The sequence below is a fragment of the Phocoena sinus genome, chromosome 12 (assembly GCF_008692025.1).
Source record: "Phocoena sinus isolate mPhoSin1 chromosome 12, mPhoSin1.pri, whole genome shotgun sequence".
NCBI lineage: Eukaryota > Metazoa > Chordata > Mammalia > Artiodactyla > Phocoenidae > Phocoena > Phocoena sinus.
Genome location: NC_045774.1, coordinates 22,356,697 through 22,383,513, shown reverse-complemented (window position 1 = coordinate 22,383,513; position 26,817 = coordinate 22,356,697). Strand labels below are relative to the sequence as shown.

At 35.2% G+C, this 26,817-nt stretch overlaps 1 protein-coding gene across 1 annotated transcript in view; it reads left to right on the top strand.

Moving 5' to 3' along the window:
* Positions 1-25,657, top strand: part of VTA1 (vesicle trafficking 1) — a 64,867-nt gene extending 39,210 nt beyond the window's left edge. Inside the window, exons 5-8 of the mRNA XM_032651524.1 lie at positions 66-174; positions 5,567-5,740; positions 17,595-17,675; positions 24,540-25,657. Of these exons, the coding sequence (XP_032507415.1) occupies positions 66-174; positions 5,567-5,740; positions 17,595-17,675; positions 24,540-24,685 (510 nt within the window). The 3' untranslated portion in view covers positions 24,686-25,657. The remainder of the gene's footprint in view (positions 1-65; positions 175-5,566; positions 5,741-17,594; positions 17,676-24,539) is intronic.
* The last annotated feature ends 1,160 nt before the right edge of the window (positions 25,658-26,817 follow it).

Genomic DNA, 26,817 nt, shown 5'->3' with positions numbered 1-26,817 from the left:
TAATGTATATTTTTATTTGACTTTTTTACTGCAGTCTAACATTGACATAAAAATATTTCTTTTAGAATGTGAAACACAGAAAGTATGCAAGGTGGAAGGCAACATATATTCACAATTGTTTAAAGAATGGAGAGACTCCTCAAGCAGGGCCTGTTGGAATTGAAGAAGATAATGGTATGTATTTATCTAAGTAAAATGATTTAGTAGAATCATAATTGCTCAATATATTATTATTCAGAGTTTTTAGAAGGAGTGATGCAATTTTGTTTCCTTCATCAGGTCCGAAATCAGGTGTAAAATTATAAACTTAGGGACAAGTGAAAAATTAAGGCCAAACTGTTCTAATATCTGTCTGTGTCAACTGCTCTAATATCTGTCTCTGGCCTCTAATCAGATTTCTTTCCTACGTGGGACAGGCAATCCTTTTTTAATCTATAAAATGTTTCCAAACCACGAAGAACACTGAATTTATTTTGTATATACCTGAGGTGGGTTTTTTGGGGAGAGAGGGGCAGGTAATACTTTCACATGGTTAAAAATTCATACAGTATATAAGAAATATGAAGTGAAATTCTCCTTTCCACCATACCCTTTATCTTCCCAGATTCTACTGAAACCCAAATAAGTAAATAATGTTTTTAGTGTTTTGTGTATTTTTACAGAGATTATTTTTTATAAATTACTAGTAAATAGGAATATATACCCTCACTTTTTTCACACAATTGGTAATACACACACTGTTCTACATCTGGTTGGTTGGTTGATTTATTCATTCATTTGGAGGACTATTTAGAATTTTATAATGCCACTCAGTAAAAAAGCAACACTACAGTTCTACCTATAAATACTATGTGTAAACTATTTTTGCAGCTCTTCTCCTAGAGAAGCAAGCTTTTATGCATCATTTCAAGTGAATTTTTTGCTATCTATTCCTGAAGGACACTTCATGATATATCCTTGTTTAATCTTGAGGTAGCCTTTTTCACATAGAATGCTTCTTGCAGTCGTATAATAAATGCCTTGCATTCATATAATGCCTTAAAGCTTGCAGATCATTTTCATGTATCTCATACCCTCAAAAATCTCCAAGAGATAGTTGGTGTTATTTCTGTTTTACAGAAGAGGAAATTGAGGTTCTGGGTTTTGACCTGCCTAATATGGAACCACAGAGAAGGAGAACCAGAAGTTGAATTATTACTCAAAGTCCTTTGTTCTTTTTACTAACACTATAGCATGAATACTGTAATATTAAGTTGTTATTAAGTGTTTAAAGTTAACTATTCTAAGACATGGTTAAGTTTTGGAGTTATTTACAGCATGGCGGTGAAATTGGATTTTTTCAAGTGTATTGCTACAACCTTATTTCTCACTTTTTCATTTAATATTTTGGAATGTTTTACATACTTCCTTCGCTGCTTTAATACTGACCACAGTCAGGCATGTTTTATGTTAGTTCTACTGTTTACAAAACCATTAGTCACTTCCAGTTTTCCAAAAGAAAAGATCCAAGATCCTTAGCCTACCAAGCAAGACTCACCACGATCTGGCACTGACCAGTTTTATTTCCTACTCCTGTCTCCTGTTGTCTTTGTCCACTAGGGCTGCCATAGCAAAATACCGTAGACGGGGTGGCTTAAACAAAAGGCATTTATTTTCTCACAGTTCTGGAGGCTGGAAAATCCAAGATCAAGGTCCAGCAGAGTTTGGTTTCTGGTGAAAATCTACTTCCTGGCTTTCAGAGGACCACCTTCCTTCTGTTCTCATATGGTAGAGTGTCAAGGAGAGGGGGCAAAGGAGGGGGAGAGGCGCAGATCATTCCTGTTGGATTAGGGCTCCTCCCTTATGACCTCACTTAACCTGTAGTTACCTCTAAAAACCCTGTCTCCATATACCGTCACATGGGGGGTTACGGCTTCATCATACGAATTTTGGGGGGACAGTTCAGTCCATAACACCTATATAAACCCTGTATTACATCCATAGACGTTAACGGCAAGAAAGTACCTTTGTCTCTTTCTTTAATTAAAACCATTTCTCCCTCCTAAAATGTTCATCTTTCTTTACCTGTCTGAATCCTGCCTTTCTGTAAAAGTCTTCCTTCATGTGAATTTCTGCAGAGCTATTTTATGTATTTATAGTTTCTTATAAAATATATATTTAATAAAGTGAGTATTTTCATAATTTATGATAATATTTATAATTTATAGAGCACATGCTAGGCGTTAGGCACTGTGATAGACATTTTACATATACTATCTAATTTAGTCCCCATATAATTCTGTTGGTAGCTGGGCATCCCTATTCAAGCTCTAATGACTAGTTAATGGAACCTAGGATTTGAACCCAAATCTTTATCATTCTAACGTCTATGCTCTTATTCTACATTTAAGTGGATGCATTTTTTCCTCAACCAGATAACAAGACTTAATACGTATATATTTTCCCCATTGAGCCTTCCAGGAAAATGTCCCAATCAACCAATCAACTTAACATAATCTAGTCTTCCCTTGAGAACATAGTACCAACATTATGAGAAACACTTCTGTGCTTTAGCCATGGTATAGAGCCCCAAATTTGTAATGACCTCCCATTTCCTAGGACATACCCTTGTGCTTGCATTTTTTAAATGTTATACATTTTTTTCATTCATTTTTTAAGAAACTTTTTTTTTCTTTTTTAAAGTCATTTTGTTGGCGTTACCTGGGTACTAGGGTTGGATAAGACATGGTCCTGTACTGTAAGAGCTTACATTCTCATGGGGAGCTATAGGTTAATAAGTAGTTATAGTACATGTTGGTAAGAAGTGGTGCCTGAGCTGAGTCTTAAAAGATAAATTGAACTAATTAAGTCAGGTAAAGAAAAAAGGGAAGGATGCTACAACTGAAGAGAACAGCATCTTCAAGGGCAGGGAGGCGGATTGAGAACTGGCCAACTGTAAGAACTGAAAGAAAGGAAAAAAAAGAAGAAAAATGTTTTTGAGAGTGAATTGGAGAAAGATAATTCTGCAGGTTGTAATGTGAATCCAGGAGCAGTAATCCAAATTATAAATAATGAAAATCTGGGTAAGTTATTGGCCAGGGGGGAATAAAGAGAAGGAAGTATAGTTAAGGAAGTGTAATCAATAGGATCAAGGAACAGTTTAATATGAGACAAGAGGGAGAAAACAGAAAATGATCCCTGTTTTGGGCTTTTGTGCTCAGAGGCATGGTGATTCCATTCAAAGAAATGGCTAATACAAGATGAGCAGGTTGGTGGGAAAAGTCAAGGGAAGGCATTGAGATGCTAATGTGATTACTACTTGAAGAAGTTCAATAGCGATTAGATATTCTACCCAAGATTTCAGAAGAAAGGTCAAGGCTGAAAGTAGAATTTTGGAGTTGTAAGTTTGAAAGGAAGAAGTGAAGCCAAAGTAAAATGCTGGATCACCCAGGGGGAATGGATTGCTTAAGAATTAAAACCAAAGGTGGAACCAACCTTTTTTCACCTTTAGTAATCATATTACATTGGAGTCTGAAGCAGAGACACTTCTGTTATCTTATTACATATAAGGTACATACACATATGTGTAGTAAATGTAAAAATACATGTAATATTCATAATTACTCTCAAACATTTGATTTGAAAGATACTTCACTGCTTATATATGCTTATGTATGAAAATACACCATGAAAAAAATCTTTGTTCTTTTAAACATATCATTTTACTTTTCAGTAGTATTTCTGAGGTATCATTCTAGATACACTGAAATACCAATAAATGATCAATTTTGTTTTTCAGGCATTCTTTCAGCATCAGTGACTTTCTCTAATCTTAAACTTTTTAACCTTTTTCTCTTGAAAGTGTTCATTATTATCTTGATCTCTTTTGTTCTGAAATGGTTGTTTTAAGCCCTCTATAATACTATAGATTATTAAATCTATGTAATTTTTATTTTGCTTTCCCAAAATTGGCTTAAATTGAGCTTGTAATTTTTATTCATTATTTTCATTCAGTTTTTATAGAGCTTCTGGGTAGTAGAAAATTGTTAGCTATAGCATACTAATAATCCTTTTAGATATAAAGGAGAATATTTTCATTGTATACTTTTCAACCTGTTAATTTAAAAAATACCCTGGTGTCATGAGGTGTTAATGTCATAACATCTAACAGTGTCTGCTCAGAAATGGCTTACGGCTCTAAAAGAGGATGTTATTAAATCTGAATATGTATGCAAAAACTCTTCTTTAAAACTGATTTTTCTTTTTCTCAATGTAGCATTATATTCTCTTGTGTTTTTAAATTTTATAAGATATTCTAGGTGTAAAAGGTATTATGTTTAGTAAAAGTCTAATTTTCTGTCATTCTGGAATTTAATTCTAGTAGAGCTAGTAAAAAAAGAATAGATACTATACCTTAGTTAATTTAGAGTAAGAAAAAAAAGAAGTATACTTAATTTTTGAAAACAGTACTATGTCACCGTATTGTCAGAAAATACTTAAGGAGGCCATATGATTGGTACAAAAAAGTGTTCTAGAAAAAATTTAGGCTCAACTGAAGGAATATCTGTTAACATTCAAACTCTAAGTTTCCATATCCACTTGGATATGGAACAACAAAGTGGCTCTCTTATTACTCCTTTCTACATAGACAGCTCAATGTGAAATTTTATTCCTTTGTTTTTGTTGATTAATTTGTTGAACAACACATAGGTAATCATTTAATAGCTAGTAAACAATAAATATTGAGTAAAAGGCAGCTGTCAGAAAGTAGAGTTCTTATGGAGAGCATAAATGTGACATGTTTTGCCAAAAATGTCCTCTATTTTTCATAAATTTAAAGAATGGGTTTAAAGAAAATTTATTTTTAAGAAAAATATAATATATGCAAAGATTTTACAGAGTTGGAAAGTGTTAATTTAAAGAAATGTTGATCATACTGCCAGGCACAACTAAGTGTTTTAAGAAAAGGAAAAAAATTAAAACAATTATTTTAAGAGAAGCTGCTTATCAATTGCATTAAATAGAATTACATTCAAATGTCTGTCATGTCCATATAGCAAAATAAGAATATTTGGCATTTCTATATCAAAATACAGATCTTCCTCAACTTACAATGGGGTTGTAAGTCCATCATAAGTCCATCATAAACTGGAAATATAATTTGAAAATACATTTAATACACCAACCCTACTGAACATCATAGCTTAGCCCAGCCTACCTTAAAAGTGCTCAGAACACTTACAGTAGCCCACAGTTGGGCAAAGTCATCTAACACAAAGCCTATTTTATAATAAAGTGTTGAATATCTCATGTAATTTACTGAATAGTGTACTGAAAGTGAAAAATAAAATGGTTGTAAGTATATCGGTTTTTTACCCTTGTGGTTGCGTGGCTGACTGGGAGCTGTGGCTGCAGCTGCCCAGCATCACGGAGAGTACTATACTGCATATCGCTAGCCTGGGAAAAGATCAAAATTCAAAGTATGGTTTCTACTGAGTTCCTATCACTTTTGCACCATCGTACAAAAACCTCATGAATCAGGGACTGTGTGGACCTCATTTAACATTGCATGTATATTATATAATAGATGTTGAGGAAAATGAAGATGCTGGAACAGCCTCTCTGCCCAGTCAGCCACCTCAGCCGTCATCTTCAACATATGACCCAAGCAACATGCCATCAAGCAGCTATACTGGAATACAGATTCCTCCCGGTGCCCACGCTCCAGCTAATACCCCAGCAGAAGTGCCTCATAGCACAGGTAGGAAATTGAAGCTTAACGAATTCGAACTCTCCTTTCATAAATAACAAGTGCGCTTCTCATATTTGTGCCTCATAATGATGGTCCTAAAGCATGATAAGATCTTTAAGTTCCACTTGAACCCACCAAAAAATTACATCCTTTTCGTTGAAGTTTTAATGTTAGTTGTATTTTAATTTTTTAAGAAATGACAAAATATATTTATGTGCATTTGGTTACTATTGACCTTATGTTTTACTAATAAGTAAAGTTCCTGTGCTTTTCGTGTGTGTGGCTGTTTTCTTTTTCTTCCCCTCCCTTTCTTTCCCCTTCACTGTTCAAGAATAGCACTGAGGTAAGTGGGGCTTATTATAGGATGTGTCTGTCAGGTTCCCACTGTGATTGCAAGATTCATTTTTCTTGACTTATTCCCTTAGGACCCTGCCTCCTCCCTTAACATGGGTATTATTGATGAAGGAGCAAGCTTTGAGCACAGTATCTCAATAGCCGTGGATTCACAGACAAGTGAAAGGAGGGGGTTTGGGGTTTGGTGGTTTAGTTTTTTAATATTACAAACGTGTCTAAAAATAAACCACAGAAGTGATACCTGCTATCTTTGAATAAATTAGTACTATATGTCTGTGTTTTCATAGAAAAAAGATCTGACAAAACTAGTCTCCAGGAATAAGTCAATGTCATAATATAAACTTTTGAAAGTTGCAGATACTCTTGTTTACTTGTATTGTTGACAGAGTATAACCCTTACTTCCAAATAGAATAAAAGTTGCCTTTGCGCCTTGATTTCTACTATTGCGGTTATTCACCATTACTTCATTGACTTTCAAATTTTCAGCCTCAGTTTACCCAAACCATTTAGGTTATTCTGCATGAGTTGAACAACATTTAAGAGTTTTCTGTTTTGACCCTTGTAGCAGCAATTACGATTAGTTTCTTTCCTCCTATTTTAAAGCTTTCAGCTTCATATCATCTACAAATAATGCAAACATTTTTGTAAGCATATTGATGAACATGATAATTTTAACACTGATCTCTTTAGTATCATCATTCTGTATATTTTACCCTGCCTGACTTTTCATTGCTTTAAGGTCTATGTGATAGAATTAATAGACCAATTCCCATTAGTTTTTTAAGTAAAATTTCATGGAACACTGTTTTAAATATTTTATTATCTTTTGGGAATATTCAGTATTTCCAGGGTAGAATGAAGTAAGCAAAACCAGCTACATATTTAGATGTATTTGCCTTTGATAAATACTGCTCAAGTTATACTATTGGTAGTAAGTTTAAAAACTGACCAAGAGCCTCCAACACAAGCATCTTTACAGAAGCGTGAAGTGAGAATAAAATACACTTGGGAGTCACATAGTATTAGTAATTAGTTTCTACTCCTTGCTAAACCACAAACTCAACTGTTACTCAGTTCCTGACTGAGGTTATTCTCTCTTTGAAAATGAAATTAATCATACTTCTCATAGTTGTTTCAGTTATTAAAGGGGAAGAAGTATGAAAGTTGACTACTATGCCTAACACAAAATCATTGTTCAGCAAATTAGCTTCCTTTTCCTTTTTTCCTTTTTCTTTTCCCATATATTTTATTACAGAATTTTTTTTTTTTTTCTAAGATGTTGGGGGTAGGAGTTTATTTATTTATTTTGGGTTGTGTTGGGTCTTCGTTTCTGTGTGAGGGCTTTCTCTAGTTGCGGCAAGTGGGGGCCACTCTTCATCGCGGTGCACGGGCCTCTCATTATCACAGCCTCTCTTGTTGCGGAGCACAGGCTCCAGATGCGCAGGCTCAGTAGTTGTGGCTCACGGGCCTAGTTGCTCCGTGGCATGTGGGATCCTCCCAGACCAGGGCTCGAACCTGTGTCCCCTGCATTTGCAGGCAGATTCTCAACGAGTGTGCCACCAGGGAAGCCCCTATTACAGAATATTGAGTAGAGTTTCCTTTGCTATACAGTAGGTCCTTGTTGGTTATCTTTTTTTTTTTTTGACATCTTTATTGGAGTATAATTGCTTTACAGTGTTGTATTAGTTTCTGCTTTATAACAAAGTGAATCAGCTATATGTATATATATATATACATCCCCATATCCCCTCCCTCTTGCGTCTCCCTCACACCCTCCCTATCCCACCCCTCTAGGTGGTCACAAAGCACCAAGCTGATCTCCCTGTGATATGCGGCTGCTTCCCACTAGCTATCTGTTTTACATTTGGTAGTGTATATATGTCAGTGCTGCTCTCTCACTTCGTCCCAGCTTACCCTTCCCCCTCCCTGTGTCCTCAGGTTCGTTCTCTACGTCCACATCTTTATTACTTTCCTGCCCCTAGGTTCATCAGAACCATTATTTTTTTCTTAGATTCCATATATATGTATTAACATACAGTATTTGTTTTTCTCTTTCTCACTTCACTCTGTATGACAGACTCAGTGTCCATCCACCTCACTACAGATAACTCAATTTCGTTTCTTTTTATGGCTGAGTAATAGTCCATTGTATGTATGTGCCACGTTTTCTTTATCCATTCATCTATCGATGGACACTTAGGTTGCTTCCATGTCCTGGCTATAGTAAATAGTGCTGCAGTGAACATTGTGGTACATGACTCATTTTGAATTATGGTTTTCTCAGGGTATGTACCCAGAAGTGGGATTGCTGGGTCGTATGGTAGTTCTATTTTTAGTTTTTTAAGGAACCTCCATACTGTTCTCCATAGTGGTTTTATCAAGTTACATTCCCACCAACAGTGCAAGAGGGTTCCTTTTTCTCCACACCTCTTCAGCATTTATTGTTTGTAGAATTTTTGATGATGGCCATTCTGACTGGTGTGAGGTGATACCTCATTGTAGTTTTGATTTGCATTTCTCTAGTGATAGTGATGTTGAGCATTCTTTCATGTGTTTGTTGGCAGTCTGTATATCTTCTTTGGAGAAATGTCTCTTTAGGTCTTCTGCCCATTTTTGGATCAGGTTGACTGTTTTTTTGATATTGAGCTGCATGAGCTGCGTGTATATTTTGGAGATTAATCCTTTGTCATTTGCTTCGTTTGCAAATATTTCTCCCATTGTGAGGGTTGTCTTTGTCTTGTTTATGGTTTCCTTTGCTGTACAAAAGCTTTTAAATTTTATTAGGTCCCATTTGTTTAGTTTTGTTTTTATTTCCATTTTTGCATCTATGTTCATCAGTGATGTTGGTCTGTAATTTATTTTGTGACATCTTTGTCTGGTTTTGGTATCAGCGTGATGGTGGCCTCATAGAATGAGTTTGGGAGCATTCATCTCTCTGCTGTATTTTGGAAGAGTTTGAGAAGCATAGGTGTTAGCCCTTCTCTAAATGTTTGATAGAATTCACCTGTGAAGCCATCTGGTCCTGGGCTTTTGTTGGTTGGAAGATTTTTCATCACAGTTTCAATTTCAGTGCTTGTGGTTGGTCTGTTTATATTTTCTGTCTCTTCCTGGTTCAGTCTTGGAAGGTTGTGCTTTTCTAAGAATTTGTCTATTTCTTCCAGGTTGTCCATTTTATTGGCATATAATTGCTTGTAGTAATCTCTCATGATCCTCTGTATTTCTGCAGTGTCAGTTGTTACTTCTCCTTTTTCATTTCTAATTCTATTGATTTGAGTCTTCTCCCTTTTTTTCTTGATGAGTCTGGCTAATGGTTTATCAATTTTGTTTATCTTCTGAAAGAACCAGCTTTTAGTTTTATTGATCTTTGCTATCGTTTTCTTCTTTTCTTTTTTATTTATTTCTGATCTGATCTTTATGATTTCTTTCCTTCTGCTAACTTTGGGGGTTTTTTTTATCCTTTTTTCTCTAATTGCTTTAGTTGTAAGGTTAGGTTGTTTATTTGAGATTTTTCTTGTTTTGAGGTAGGATTGTATTTCTGTTGACTTCTCTCCGAGAACTGCTTTTGCTGCATCCCATAGGTTTTGGGTGGTTGTGTTTTCTTTGTCATTCATTTCTAGGTATTTTTTCATTTCCTCTTTGATTTCTTCAGTGATCTCTTCGTTATTGAGTAGTGTATTGTTTAGCCTCCATGTGTTTGTATTTTTTACAGATTTTTTCCTGTAATTGCTATCTAGTCTTATAGGGTTGTGGTCGGAAAAGATACCTGATATGATTTCAATTTTCTTATATTTACCAAGGCTTGATTTGTGACCCAAGATATGGTCTATTCTGGAGAATGTTGCATGAGCACTTGAGAAGAAAGTGTATTCTGTTGCTTTTGGATGGGAATGTCCTATAAATATCAATTAAGTCCATCTTGTTTAATGTGTCATTTAAAACTTGTGTTTCCTTATTTTCATTTTGGATGATCTGTCCATTGGTGAAAGTGGTGTGTTAAAGTCCCCTACTATTATTGTGTTCCTGTCGATTTCCCCTTTTATGGCTGTTAGCATTTGCCTTATGTATTGAGGTGCTCCTATGTTGGATGCATAAATATTTACAATTGTTATATCTTCTTCTTGGATTGATCCTTTGATCGTTATGTACTGTCCTTCTCTGTCTCTTGTAATAGTGTTTATTTTAAAGTCTGTTTTGTGTGATACGAGAATTGCTACTCCAGCTTTCTTTTGATTGCCATTTGCATGGAATATCTTTTTCCATCCCCTCACTTTCTGTCTGTATGTTCCCTAGGTCTGTAATGGGTCTCTTGTAGACAGCATATATACGGGTCTTGTTTTTGTATCCATTGAGCCAGTCTGTGTCTTTTGGTTGGAGCATTTAATCCATTTCAATTTAAGGTTATTATCGATATGTATGTTCCTATTACCATTTTCTTAATTTGGGGGGGTTTGTTATTATAGGTCTTTTCCTTCTCTTGTGTTTCCTGCCTAGAGAAGTTCCTTTAGCATTTGTTGTAAAGCTGGTTTGGTGGTGCTGAATTCTCTTAGCTTTTGCTTGCTGTAAAGGTTTTAATTTCTCCATCGAATCTGAATGAGGTCCTTGCTGGGTAGAGTAATCTTGGTTGTAGGTTTATCCCTTTCTTCACTCTAAATATGTCCTGCCACTCCCTTCTGGCTTGCAGAGTTTCTCCTGAAAGATCAGCTGTTAACTTTATGGGGATTCCCTTGTATGTTATTTGTTGCTTTTCTCTTGCTGCTTTTAATATTTTTTATTTAATTTTTGATAGTTTGAATAATATGTGTCTGGCATGTTTCTCTTGGGGTTTATCATATATGGCACTCTCTGCGCTTCCTGGATTTGATTGACTATCTCCTTTCCCATGTTAGGGAAATTTTCAACTATAATCTCTTCAAATATTTTCTCAGACCATTTCTTTTTCTCTTCTTCTTCTGGGACCCCTGTTATTCGAATGTTGGTGCATTTAATGCCCTCCCAGAGGTCTCTGAGACTGTCCTCAATTCTCTTCATTCTTTTTTCTTTATTCTGCTCCCTGGCAGTTATTCCACCATTTTATCTTCCAGCTCACTTATCCGTTCTTCTGCCTCAGTTATTCTGCCATTCATTCGTTCTAGAGTATTTTCAGTTTCAGTTATTGTGTTGTTCATCACTGTTTGTTTGCTCTTTAGTTCTTCTAGATCTTTGTTAAATGTTTCTTGTATTTTCTCCATTCTGTTTCCCAGATTTTGGGTCATGTTTACTATGATTACTCTGAATTCTTTTTCGGGTAGGTTGCCTAATCATCTTCATTTATTTGGTCTTGTAGGTTTTTACCTTGCTTCTTCATCTGTAACATATTTTTTTGTCATTTCCATTTAAAAAAATTTTTTTTGATGGGTGGGGCTTTATTCCTGTCTTACTGGTTGTTTGACCTGAGGCGTCCAGCACTGGAGTTTGCAGGCAGTTGGATAGAGCTGGGTCTTGGTGTTCAGAGGAGGACCTCTGGGAGGCCTTACTCTGATGGATATTTCTTGGGATCTGAGGTTCTCTGTTAGTCCAGTGGGTTGGACTTGGAGCCCCCACCACAGGAGCTGGGGCCTGACCTCCAGCCTGCGAGTGAAGATCCGGCAAGCTGCATGGCACAGCAAAGAAAAAAAAAAAAAAGAAAGAAAAAGGGAGGTCAGGGGAACAAGCCAAAGAGAGAGAACAATAATAAACTGTAAAGAATAAAATAAATTTAGAAAAATAAAAGCTTTATTAGGAAAAATAGAAATGTAAATGAATCAACAACAGTGAATCCACAAGATGAAACAGAACCCCAGTCTAAACGAGATAAAAAAAAAAAAGCCTTTGTATGGGGCAGAATTTAGGCGGGGGTGGAACTTAGGCAGGGGCGGGGTTTAGGGCAGGGCGGGGCCTAGGCGGGTCGGGGGTGACGTTTGAGCGTGGGGCGGGGCCTAGGCTCAGGACCCAGCTGGAAAAGGCCCTAGGGACGGGGCCTCTGCTTAGGACCTGAAGGGAAGGCGAGAGGCAGCACGTACAAAGGAGGGCCTCTGGAGTGTGGAGTTCCGGAGTTTGGAGGTAGGGCCTGGGTGAGTGTGTGGGAGTGGGGCTTGGGCTCTGCACGGCAGGAGGTTGGCTCCGAGGGCAGAGGATTAGGCCCAAGAGCCCAGCAGGCTCCCCCGTAGCTAAGTGGACAGGGAAAGCTCTGGCCCCGTTCCCTTCTGTTCCTCCGAGTACCCCCCCGCCGTTCCCCCCCAGGGTCTCCCCCATCCCCACGGGACCCCTAACCGTGTGTGGGTCACTGGGTTTAGGAACTCCTCCCTTCCCCCAGCCACCCCTCAGGGGTGCTGGTTCCAGAGGTCCAGCCTTTACTTTTGCTCCCCCTTCCCTCCCTCCAGCTCAGTCAGGACCCGCATGGCTGGAGGGGGCCTTGGTGGGCAGAGGATCAGGCCCAGGATCTCAGCAGGTTCCTGGGGGCCCAAGTGGGCAGGAGAAACCTGGCCACGCTCCCTTTTGATCCTCTGCCCTCCCAGTGGTTCCCCAGTTTCCCCCTTCTGGTGTGGGATCCCTTCCCTCCCCCAGCCCCCCCCCCCCAGGGGCGCCAGTCCCTCCCACCTCCACTTCTCCTCCCCCTTCACTACCCCCCCACGCCCCACGTCCTACCCGGTCGCTGGGGGTTCCTGCTGTCCCCTTAGGTGTCCGTGGTCCTCCACAGGTGCCTGGTATGTGCCTTAGTTGTGCTTCCTTTTTTTTAATGTTCCTTCCTATTTCTGTGCCAAAGAAAGGGTATTTAATAGGAAGTTAATGAACACTTAAAATCATTTTGTGAATCAAGAAAAGTGTCACTGTTGGGGTAGGACATTGACCTTACAAAAAGATTGCCTAAGGGTATTGCTCAGACAGTGTATCTTAGGGCAGAGTTGTGGTATAGGCCCATATACATATATTTTATATGTAGGCATACTGTGTGTATATATGAGAGGGAAAATATGCTTGTAGTAGGAGGGTTGTAATAGATTGAACCAAACAAAGTGTCTTTTTGTACAACAAAAGTGATAAAATATTAGTAGTTTCATATGTTCAAGCTAATAGACTCCTGCTCAGAATATCCACACATGAAGATAGATATCAGGAGGTAGTCTTCTATTTCTGTTAGGAAGTTTTCTGGCATGAACAGTTCATTTTGATCCATTTAAATCTGGCATGAGCCTTATTTTTTCACTCTCTTATGTTCTTCAGAGTGAGACATAAAACTAAAAACCTTGGAACTGCTTTAGGGCATCAGGTGTACATTCTTATAGACTTAGCATTTAAATAATTATCATAGATATTTCATAAACTTATTCTAACAGAGCTATATTAGATATTGCTATCCCTACTTTACAAACTAAAGAAATTAAGCAGTTATCCAAAAAAAATACACATAGAAACATACCTAATTAGTAACAGTACTAGAATTTGAATCCAAGTCTTTTGGATTTCATGTTTTTGGCACCTCCCTTCTGTTTCCCTTCCAAGGAACTAAAGTTCTATCAAATCAAAACCTACATTTCTCATAATATTTTTCCTCTTAAGGTTGGCTTGAGATATGGGAATCTCCTCTTTGCTGGCAGATTTTTTTTTCTATTATATTTAAAACAGTAAAAAAAAAATAGTTCACAGTTGCCTAATAGAAAGTGAAATAACATTTTTAGTTTATAAATATAGCAGATGTTTCCCCTTTTACTCACTTTAAGAATGATTTACTTTCTCTCATATAAAGGTCCAGGATGCACTTTTATCAAAGGGAAATCCTTAAGATAGCTGAAAAGAATAGTATGTACTAATATACAGTTTTTAGTTCTTCCACAGAAAAGCAGAGGGTGCAAGGAGGGCGGGGATAGTGATTGTTTGAACAGCCAAGTGTTTACCTCTTTGTGCTTTTACCACTGTGTAATATCAGATAGAGGCAATACAGCCTATGGTTTTTTCTTTCTCTTGAAACATGCTTTTCACAGTCTGTAAATATTGACGATGTCAGTGATAAATCTAAATAGATTAAAAGAGTTATTTTAGAATTAATGCTGGCCTTTTAATTATAAATGCAGCTCACCTCATAAGTAAATCCAAAGCTTAGCTCTTTTATTGTTGTTCTTTTAAGTGACAGAAGTACTGCATTTGAATTCTGCTGTACAGCTTTCAAAGTGGTTAATATTCTGGCCTAACCATTTCTATCAGTGCTATTTTCCATGACTATTCTGAGATTTATTTAACCCAATCTTCTTACATTTGCTTACAGTGTTCCTCATAGTTAGCATGTCTTTCTCTTTCTCTGCCTCTTCAAATGCTACTGACCTTCAGGGTTCTGTTTAATTAATACTTTTTACAACATCTTCTAGAGTTTTCTAACTAACACCCATTTCTCCCTTTTCAGAATCCCCATACCACATAGTCAGGAGAACAATTTAGTACTTAATTAGAAATCATATAGCATTTAATTCTTGAATATATATTAATCTCATCAAATAGCCTGTGTAACAACCATCCACTAAAAAATAAACCAGAAGTTACTTGTTAACATTTCTTTTTGTTAAGTAGTAGAAAGAAAGAAATTTCTAACACAGTTCTGCTTTCCCCTAGGAATGTTTTTATGGTGACATCATTCCAACATACTGTAGTCCAGGGGGCTGCAATCCATTCAATAATTGACAATTGAACTCTTTCCAAATCAAGAAAGAAGGAGAATTAACTAGATTTGGGCATTTCAAAAAATAAATAACATAAACTAAAAACCATTTTTACTGATTTAACAGATATTTATGCACTTAGTTGAACCTGTATGCTAGGCCCCCGTGAGAACATGTCATGATGGCTGCCAAGAACACAGGCCTTGGTCCCTGGGCGTGGAAACAAATGAGAAGCAGCATCTTCTGACTGCTGCATGAGGCGTGTTGAGCAGCCTGTGCTGTCTGTTCAAGTCTTGGTTGAATGACTGTGACCAGAGTTCTTAATAAAATGCAGATTACCTGTGTTTTTCTTTTAATATCGCTCAAGTAAAATTTTACTACATAAGTAAATTATTTCTCTGTAAATTCTGTTTTGTTCTTGTTAAATAATATTACCTACTTAATTAATCATCTGGAGATGTACAAATAAGCATTTAAAAATTAATGCAGGAGGCTGACCAAAGAAAGTATGCCTTCTCCATAGAGAAAAGGGTTTGTTAGGAGAATTTTAGTTTAGGCAGAAGTGCAAATTACTTAGTAAGGAATGGCACTGATACCCAAATTGTGAGATGGTTGTCGGCTTACCCTCTTTTCTAAAGATCTGTGTGAAGAATATATATAGTCACCTACCTGTGTTTTTATGCTCAGCTGCTTCAAATCACTGGACTTCACCAGGTAGTCTCAAGAGCCCTCTCAAATCTTGCATTCTGACTTTAAAAAATATATGTTATGTAAATTATGTGCCTTTGAAAGTTCAAGTTTTATGGGGAGAATTATGTCATATGTTTACAGTTTAATATAGTTTGTTAGTATTTATCAAAATCAAGCAAAAGATAGACATTGAATTGGTCAGTTTAAATTTGTATGTCTCCTGACTTTGCAGTTATACTTCTGTAATTTTTTCCTGTAAATATATTCATGCATATATATGTATACAGTGTATAAAAATATTCATGTAGTATTAGCTTTAGCAACAAAAGTTTGGAAACAACGTAAATGTTCATCAGTAATGGATAGCATTATAAATTGTGGTTCGTGCATGGAATGGAACACTATGTAGCCATTAAAAAGAACAAGGAGGATTAGGGACTTCCCTGGCGGTCCATGGGTTAAGACTTTGCCTTGCAGTGCAGGGGGTGCAGGTTCAATCCCTGGTCGGGGAGCTAAGATCCCACATGCCTCATGGCCAAAAAACCAAAACATGAAACAGAAGCAGTGTTTTAACAAATTCAGTAAAGATTTTAAAATGGTCCACATCAAAAAATAATCTTAAAAAAAAAGGCGGATTTAAACATATTTAATCTGGAATTATTGCTAAGGCATATTAAGTGAAAAATGCACAGAATAGTACAGTATGCAGACATATTACCACTGGCAAAACATACATACCAAATAATGCATTCTCCATAGAGAAAGGAGTTTGTCCGGAGGGTTTTGATTTAGGCTAGAACACAAATTTCTTAGCAAAGTACATTTATTTCCTTGCACACACACACATGCCTGGACACACACGTTTGTATGTGCATAGAAGGGTATCCTAAAACTAGTGATAGCCCTCAAGTGACCTGGAATAGGAATGAGAGGCAGGCTTTTCACCGTTTTTTTTTCTCTGTCTCTCTCTTTTTTTTTTTTTGTACTATTTAAAATTTGTACTTGACTTTTCATCCATACCTCTTTGTACTGTTAAAATTTTTGTTAGTTCAATTTTTAGTTTAAAAAGTAAGACTTCCATGACTTAATAGCACCAAGCCTGTAAAGTGAAACTAGTTTGTCCTAAGACAAACTTAAATGAGATAAAATAGTATATATTTAAACCATTTTTTTTCCTTTGGATAGAGATTGAGAAGATCCTTCACACTTAAGACTTCATAGCTGTAGAATATATTTCAAAACTTCAGTCAACCTTTGTGAAACCATAGCTCTATAACTCTCGTTGGCTATGTATCCGTGACCCTGAAAACTTCACAATTTGTTTCCTCCCTCTCTTCTGTTCCCGTCTTCTTGTCCTAGTGTCTATCCTGCCTTACCTTTACTACAGATTGCCTATTCAGATTTAACCTCTTAGCTTAGGGCAGAAGAATCCTCTTAGCTTAGGGCAGTCCATTAATCAAGAGCAATCAACTTTTCCTCTTCATTTGCTTTCTTGTTAATTGAATCACCTAAGTCTCTTTTGGGAAGTTTCAACAATTTATGTTAATTTTTTAGATGATTAATAATCTTCAACTCTAGTATATTACTTAGTCTAGAATGCTAGTTATCCACTGAATATGACAGTCATGACAGGTTCTAATAGGAAGTCAAAACTAATTGCTTATTAGATACATAAAAATATTATCTTAAAAACATAAACTGGAATATATAATTTATAATTTCATTCATAGTGATGAAATGGGACTCATCCCATAAGTTAAACTAAATCATAATTATATCCCACCTTATCCCCAAAATTAATTATTTATTTAAGAAATTAAAAGGTAGGAAGGGAGTCTTTTACTTCTACAGATATTAGGTAAGCTTTACTTGAGAAGCAACTTGAAGTATTAGACATGATAGAAAATGCAAAATACATAATAAGAAATGTGTGGCCAATACATGTGTGTAAACACTCAAAATGTATTTTTCTGCATATTTCCTGTAGCAGCCTCCACCGTCAAATAAGTATATCAAATTTCAGTTCATTAAGGTTTCAAGAAAGTAATTAAGTGAAGTAATGAAATTCCTCCATGATCCTTTGAGCACTTTCCTAGAATGTAATTGAGAGGTGTAACACTTTTATACCCATTTATGGTTTTCTGATTTGCAGGTGTAGCAAGTAACACTATCCAGCCTACTCCACAGACTATTCCGGCCATTGATCCTGCACTTTTCAATACAGTTTCCCAGGGTAAGTCAGCTGTTTTATGAGATATAGTGTTTCTGCTGTTTGGGGGCGTTGTTTTGTACTTTTATCTTAGGAGTGCAGTGTATTTGAATGTCTAGGTAATTTGAAACACATTTCTTTGAATGCCTTTATTCACTAGATTCTCCAGTAAACCAAGATTGTTTCTTATTATCAAAAATACCTAAATCCAAAGGCATTCTCTCTCTTTTTTTTAATCTTTTCAACTTCTTTTTTTTTTCCCCCACTTGGTTGTTCTGTTTGTTTAATTTGGTCATTCTTATTCAGAGTTTTCTTCATGTGTCTGCTGAGATTAGTCCTTTTATATTTAGAATGAAGATGTTGATTGATTATTTTCAGTAGATGTTATTGAATTTCCCCCGATACTATGTCTGCAGGTCTGTTTCTCACTTGATTTTTCTGTTCTCCCCTGTGAGTGGGAACAGGCCATTCAGCTTCCTCCTGCATCTCAGCCATGGATGAGGAGATCTTTTCTTGGAGAGGGATGGCAAAGGGTGTATCACACATACCTTGTCCATCCTAGTTCTGTCCAGGAAGTTAATTCCACAATTTGAGAGAGACATTCTCTATCTTTTTTGCCTAGGGTCTCATGTGAGAGATGGGAAGCCATTAAGGCTGAGGGTGTACAGTTATGCAGAGGTTGATAGAGGGGGGAAGGATGTGAAACTAGTGCAGATAATTGTTTTAGACTGACTCAGTAAAGATTCCCCCAGTCCCACTCCTCATACAGCTAGACCCTCTCTGAAGTTTCTCTGGATAGGCTCCCCAGTTGCCTCCTATATTACATGTTCTGAGTTGGGATTTTTTTTGACACTGTTTTATCTAACAGCATACCTTCACTTAATTTCTACTTTTCTAGAAGTTTCTTTAAATCTCTTGTCAATTATCCTTTCCAATTTTCTTTTCTCTGCTTTTCCTTCAGTTTTAGAATTTTATTTCCTTTTGTTTTACCTTATCATTTTAATATAGTTTCAGAAGGAAAAATAGTCAATTATGTATGCTTAGTCTACCATCTAGAACTAGAACCCTGGAATTCTTTACCCAACCAAACTGTCAGGTATGAAGGCAAAATAAATATTATTAAATACGTAAGGATTCTGAAGTTTTGCCTACCATACACCATTTCTAAGGAAGTTATCAGAAGAAGTTACTCCATCAAGAAAAGAATGATAACCAAGAAAAGAAATATGAGATATAAGAAATGGTGAAATTAATCTTAGGTCACCTAAAGAAAAAGTCCATTGACAGCTTTTCCATAGGCTTGAAAAGCAATTGCTTTAAAATTAGAACAGAACATCAGAGCTCCCCTCCTTTAAGAAAAATCAAGCGGATTCTATGCAATACATAGAATAAGAAGCTGTAGAATGGGAAAGAAATGGGTAAGAAGCTGTAGAATTCCTTTCCCAAGAAGAACGAAAATATCCAAGAAAACATTTTAAATCGTACAAGTAGTTTCAAGTAAGAAGCAAACTGAAATATGCCATGATTTTGAGCAATAATAGAATTATGAAATATAAGAAAAGGGATTTTGTTTGATTTGGACACAAAGAACATTCTCCTTGCAATGGCATAGGCTTATCACAAACAGAATACTTTATTCAGGGCAGAATATAAATCATCACTGACAAGTGAAGGTAGAGAGATATTTCTGGAAGTTGAAAGGTGGAATAAAAGAAAGCTGTTATTAGGATGAGTGTCCAGAAGTGAAATGTTGTGATTTTTTTCTAGAGTTGATGGAATGAGAAATAGAAGACAAAAGTAAGCAGCTAAGCAGTTTAAAAGCACTAATAAATTTAGAAGGAGACAGGGCAGGAGAGGATAGTGAGATAAATTATTTACCTTTCATAGCAGAGTGTCAGTAGATAAAGCCTAAAAACTGATAAATCAAGAAATGGTGGTATAAGCTTATCAACTGGGGTTAGGGAAGTAACCTAGAGAAAACAAAAAATAGAAATAATTCAAAAGTGAAGTGGGCAGGGGCAAGGTAGATGACTTATTTAAGTGTATGAGTTACGTTAAGTTTATTCTACTTTTCCTGGTTTTATTAAAAGCAGATAAGTTATAAAACCTAAAATCAAGAGCTGCAATGGCCTTTGAATCCTGAAAGGCCTAGTTTAAGAGTATGTGTATGGGGCTTCCCTGGTGGCACAGTGGTTGAGAGTCCGCCTGCTGATGCAGGGGATACGGGTTTGTGCCCCAGTCTGGGAAGATCCCACATGCCACGGAGCGGCTAGGCCTGTGAGCCATGGCCACTGAGCCTGCGCATCCGGAGCCTGTGCTCTGCAACGGGAGAGGCCACAGCAGTGAGAGCCTCGCGTACCGCAAAAAAAAAAAAGAAAAAAAAAAAAGAGTCTGTGTATGTTTCATGGGGGAACATAGTGCTAAGGTAAGAAGAGTAAAGAAACTATAATAAACTAGCAAATTACCCAAGAACATAGTGGAAAATGTCTATTAGTAGACAGATAACCTGCCCAGTAAATACTATATTCCTCTGTTAAACTTGTTTTCCAGATTCCTCTCTACAGTCCCATGTACCTGTAAAAGCTCTCCCTAAAATATGATGTGAAAATACCAGAAGCAGACTAGAGAGAACAGTGAAACAGAATAAAGAATCCAGAAATCAGGCCACACAGTATGGGAATTAAAATAATGACAAAAGTGGCATTTGGAACAGTGTGGCAAGAAAAACAAAACATCAAAACTGATGTTAGAAAAAATATATATTAGATACTATCTCCTAATTCCTGTATCTCATTTGGTTGTATCTTAACAGGTTAGACTAATGAAAAGTAATAAATTGCATACAGCAAAAGATTTCCTCTCCCCATTATGTTGTTAAAATGCAACTAATAGACCAGGAGGAAATCAATACTTAAAACAATAAAGAATTACTGTTCAGAGCATATATAAAGAGCTCCTGCAAATAAATAAATAAAACTTAACTCAATAGGGAAAAAAACCAGAGAAATAAACATAGGGAATGATTTGTATGCTGTTGGTGGGAATATAAATTGGTGAAGCCTTCTTCAGTAGCATTCTGTCACTGTCAGAATTGCAAATTTTTTTTGACTCAGCTATTCCACTTTTGGGAATCTATCTTAGAGAAATATTTAGACATGAGCACAAAATGTATTTACATGGATATTTTATTTCAGCATCACTTGTATTAGTAGAAAACAATTTTAAATGTCTATTAATGAGAAATTATGGCCCATCTGTCCTATGGAATACTGTGCACATATTAAAAAAGGTTAAACACTTTTATAGTGAATTTGTGGCTCACTCTGAAGAGGAAAATGGAATTGGGAAGGTAGGTATTTGAAGTTCAGTATTTACTTTTTTAAATTGTATATACCTGATAGTATTAGAGTGCGAATAACAACTTACTTCTTAAAGGTTTTTTAAAAATTAAATAGAATATATGAAAAATATTTAGCATGGTTCGTGACATAATAATATTCTGCCCCTAATCATTACTATTGCTGTTGCCATTATTAAGTGATGTGTCCTGGTGATGCCTGGATTTAAGGGATCAGTACTGTACTTTATATTTACCTCCAAGATTTACTTCAGGGAATCAGATGATTCCCTTATGATTTTGCCTATGCTTTCCATTCAAGTCAGAGGATAATTGAGTACACTAGGATCAGATTATCCAAGGTCCTTCACATGAATTTCTAGTTAAGTAGGAAAAAAATCTCTAAAGACCCATTTCGGAAATATTTATAATTAAGTATTCCATCTTCTGTCAAGGTTAGATAAATCAACCTTGGAAATAGATGCTTCTAGCAACTGAGCATCCAGGGATTTCTCTTTATACCAAATGATGTTACCTTTGATCCAGTGCTGACCCAGGCTCTTTCCCCCGGAACAGAGAACTTAACTGATGGCTCTACCTCTCCTCTGCCCGGTTCTTGTCCTGCCCTATGAAGAGGAGAAGCAGCTCTGTGATAAAGACAGTCTTCTTGAAGGCATCTGGAACTTATAAGCACAGATTTCAAAAAAGAGATATTAAATTAGACAACTTCTCTAATTCTTTTTTTTTTTTTAAATGGTTGGATTAGCTATATGTGATCTTTCTTTTTTCTAATTCTTTAAACACCTTTTAGGTCCACAATGTGCTCTCTCTGGTTCTGATTATGGCTTCTGGTAAATTTTAATGATAGAAAAAAAAAACAGCTTTCATTTAGGTGCATTAAGTAATAGTTACTATTTTGAATATAAAATCAGATAAACTGAAATTGAACAGTTGTTCTCTTCCTGAAATGTGTTTTCCTTTGTTATGTCTCTTTTACTTTATTTAGTTTTTAAATGCTAATTTAAAAGAATCCTAACTAGGAAGCAGATTTTATTTAATTTAGAATTTTAATTCATGTGTTTTATTATTAATGACTTATAGATAATATTTTTAAAGGAAAGAAAGCTTGAAATATTACAAAATAGCAAAAGTAACTATTTGACATGGCTTTTTAAGTTCTTTATATATTTATATATATATATTATATATTTATATAGAATATTTTTATATATTCTACATAAATATATATTTACTTATAAATATTTATATATTTAATTGGTAAAAATAAATCTTAACATCTATATAAATTTGTAAATTACATTTTGCATCTAAATCTAAGTTGGTTCTTATCATCTAGTTATTGCATTTTATAAGATAGTTACATAATTTGTCATACATGCTGTAAGCTATATATTATGTATCTGTAATTATAGTTTTCTAAGATATTCATTTTATAAATATTGAAATTGTTATACCATAAAAAAATGCAATATTTGTGTTTTTAAATAGTTTTATCACTAGTAGATAAGTTTAGTTTATAAAAACTAAAATAGTAATGGAGTTCTTACTACTATACACATTTTTATCTTATTAATAAATAAGTGATATGTCAGCAAAAGAGTGTAAAGCTGATGCTGTAAAAAATAAAATTAGTCCTGAGCATTAGGGCTTTCCTCCAGCAAGTCCAGTAAATTCTGGATAGATGTCTTACATATTTAAACATTGCCTGGAGATAGAAGAATAGACTCTTAAAGCACAAAATGAGTAGTATTAAGGTAAACTTAATTTTCATAGATGTCTCACTCACCTAGATAATATGTCTCACTCACCTAGATAATAGTATACATCTAGGTGATTAGAGCCTCTCAATATACTTTGAAAAAACATTGATGAATCTTTCAGTAAAAAAAAATAAGAAGTGTGCCTGACTAAATTGTCAAAAGAACTGCAGGACAGTTGTTTTTTTAGGTTTAATGGGTAACAAATGCCAAGTCACTAAAATACTAAAAATAGAACTGTGGAGAAACTGTTTTTTGTTTTTTAAATATATAATTACATTTTACTAGTTTATTCATTTGTATTTCTTACGTTTAGGCAAGACCAGAATTCAGGGAAATTAAAATAAGTTCTGTTAAAATTGGAATGTGTAATCTCTGATTCACAACAGTAAGGACCAACTCTTAATATAAGCTTTAATAATATTAATTCAACAAATATTTGAAGGCTTTGTATGTGTAACACACTGGGCTAGTTACTATATGTAGATATATAAGTGCATTATCTTCAAATCTGAAATTTAATTAATGTTTAATTCTATGTGAACTTTTATTCCTTTTAAAATGTGGGAAAGAATTTAAAGTACAGACAGCTTTTTTATATTCCTTTGTTGAAGTTATTCAGCACTTACACTGGGCTAGAAACTTTAGGATACATTGTTTCAGTATTCTTTTTTGAAAATTTTAGAAAATAATAATTTGGATAAGAATTTAGTATCAGAGTACCTGGAATTGCTAAATACTTTGAAGTCCTTGCCTAGGGAATGTCAAAGTTTTCATTTAATGCTGTACTATCTGGCAAAATTAAAAGCAACTAAAAAAAGTAATTATATTTATAACTATAAGCTTATAAACAGGATCAAAATATATGTTCATTTAGAAACAGAATCGAAATTTATTATCTTTTCGTTATATTGTATGCCCCCAGCCTTCTGACCAGTTCTCCTTAGAGTCCTCATAAAAATTTCTAAAGAAAATTGTATTTATTTCCAAAGATAAGACACAAAGTCAGTTTTAATTTCACCTTTAGAAATATATATTCAAGTATATTCAAATCTTAGATTAAATGAAATGTTTTCAGTGTGTTTTTTTTACCCAAATTATTTAGTTGGGCTCATCCATATCAATCATAGTGTAACTAGAAAACTTGCTGGAAAAAATTTTAGACAAATAATTGGTAAGGGTTGTTTACATGTTTAAAAATTGTGTAGTGTAATGATATGTCTTAGTTAAACCTTAGAGTTTTGTATATGGACAGCACAAAAATGCAAACTATTTTCTTGCTTAAAAAAAGTTAGATGACTTATGTAATTTTTTAACATAAAGTTTGTTATTTAATTTTTTTTGAGTTATATTTATATTCTAGTTCAAATGAGGGTTGAATGGTTTAGTCTGTGTGTATTTATTGTTCCATGAAGAGAGTCTCAGCAATTCTAACATACACACCAAAGCAATTTTCCTTGTTTTATACAGAATATAATTTTTTTTGCAGTTAATTTGCCAAAATATAAAGGCTTCCAGTTTACGACTTCTGGTAGGAAAATCTTGCTCATATAAGTTGTTATGTATTGACATCTGTGTGGTTTATATTAGTAATTTAAAAGTTTAAAGCATAAAGAAACTATTCAAATACAACTGGGGATTGGGGAAACAACCTTCAGTTTTTAATATAACCTTAAACATTTTCTGTAATCTTGAATATAAGCATTTACCTAGCCTAAAAGAACGCTTCCTATATTCTTTATAAATATCTTAATTATTCTGTATTTCTCTTAGGAGATATCCGACTAACACCAGAGGACTTTGCTAGAGCTCAGAAATACTGCAAATATGCTGGCAGTGCTTTGCAGTATGAAGATGTCAGCACTGCAGTGCAGAATCTACAGAAGGCCCTCAAGTTACTGACTACAGGCAGAGAATGAAGCCTTTGTACAACATCCATGCATTTTTGGCTTAAAGAACTAACAGTCCACTACTCTATCTTCAGCCTATCAGGAGCATATTTTAAGGAAGACTTCAGTTCCATTGACTATAACAATGGAATCTGTGTCTGTGTATCAGATTCCTGTTGAAGCATTCATCAGCAGCCTCAACCAGTTTTCATTGTCCATTTAGTGGATTCAGTAGTCTCTGAGTGTATAGGGCTGGTTTGAGCAAGGTCCTAAAAATGCCCATTTGAACCCTGCTTGTTCAAAAAATGAGAACACACTTCTATAAGATGTATTGGGAATTAGCTTTGTAGCTTAATCTACGTAAATTAAGGAATTTTTTAATCTATAATTTGGACAAACAGACCATATTACTTTGCTATAAAATTCTAAATTTAACTTTTAATAAAGATTGCCAGAATATTCTAGAAATGTTTTTGTTTTCCTCAGGACTTCTGAAACAGATACGAACATCCTAAACTGTTGAATCTGAAAGAGATTATGTTCAAATTTCAATTTATATTCATATTAAATATAGCTACATTAAAAGTTAAAATGTTCATGGAAGGAAATGTAATAAGGTAAAGAGGTAGAATCAGTTTTAGACGTAAGAGTAATGTTGGTTGCTTAACTGTTTTTCCTTATTCATTGACGCTTAAGGTGAATTGGTATTTGCTTCCTAGGCAGTTTGACTGCATGTGTTAGAGAATGAAAACAAGACATTTGTAATAATGCCTGGACACTTGGTGCTTTGAGTTAAGGTTCTCCTCTGCTGCTATGGAATGGATTCCATAGAGTGAATAGTTATGAATGATGCAGAAGATTATAAAAACATAGACTCTCAGTTGTTAAGTTTATAAGTTACGTGGGAATTATGGACTTCCTACGTCACCTGCATTTGTGCTCTTTAAAAAATAAATACAAGGATTCTTTTAACTAATTCAGTTTATCACAGAGCCAAAAGTCTGTTTTGCATGCTAAAATTGTCACTTTTCTAAAGTCATTATTTTTAGTTATAAGAATATAAAGAGAGAAATTTGGCAGATTTACCTGAAATTATCTGGTCCATTTCATTCATTCCACTAATATTGGGAATCTTTTAACATAGGGGTCAGCAAACTATGGTCCATGGGCTGGCCATTTGTGTAAATAAAGTTTTATTGAAACCAAATAATAGCCATTTATTTATGTTTTGTGTTTGGTTGCTTTCCACGATGGCAGAATTATATGGCCTGCAAGTCTAAAATATGTACTACTTGGCCCTTTAAGGAAAAGTTTGCTGACCCCTGTTCTGACAGTCTGTTTGAAAGAAAATGAATCATTATCTCATAATCTCTTATGTCTTTCTATTTTTCTTTGCATAAGTGTAATGTTATTTATATAGAGTTCGATAGAATGAATATTGACAGAATAAACTGTTCTAAATTATTGCAAAAACAAGCCCCCCAAAAACATGCCTCCTGAAAAACATTTTCATATCTTTCACAGCTGAATTCTTAAAACATTTGCAGGGTTCAACATTTGCATCTGGAATTCCAGGACTCTGATATAGTTCTATAGAAGTTTATTGAAATAGAAAAATGACTAGGGTGATATTTCATGTTATAAAAGATAAATGTAAAATACAGTTCAGCAAATTTTAATTCAAATCCTAACATGTCTGGCCACTAGGAAGAAAACTGTCACCTCTCATTTCACACCCTACCTGTTGCTCCCAGTTGGGAGAGCACATGGAAGGGAGAAGATGCTGTGGAAACCATGGAGTCCACTGAGAAGTGAGCTGTGATGTAGCAGAAATCCCAGTTGTTTTGTGGCCCATTACTTTAAAATGCTTTCTTGCATGAAGGGATTGAACTATAAAGATTTTTTAGCTTTGTGCTTCTGCATATAAAATCTGACAGGAGAAAGTTAGAAATTTTCTGGTGTAACACTAGGGTAAATAGTTTTCATTTGGTCAGTCAACATGTATTTATTGAGCAGCTACTATGTGCCTGGTATTGTCCTTTGCATGAGGAAACAGAAGAAAAAGAAATCCCTGCCTCATAGAGTTTTATTCTAATGGGAAGGAAACGGACAAACTTAATAAAAAGTATATCATATATTCTATTCAACCAGTGGTTTTGAAC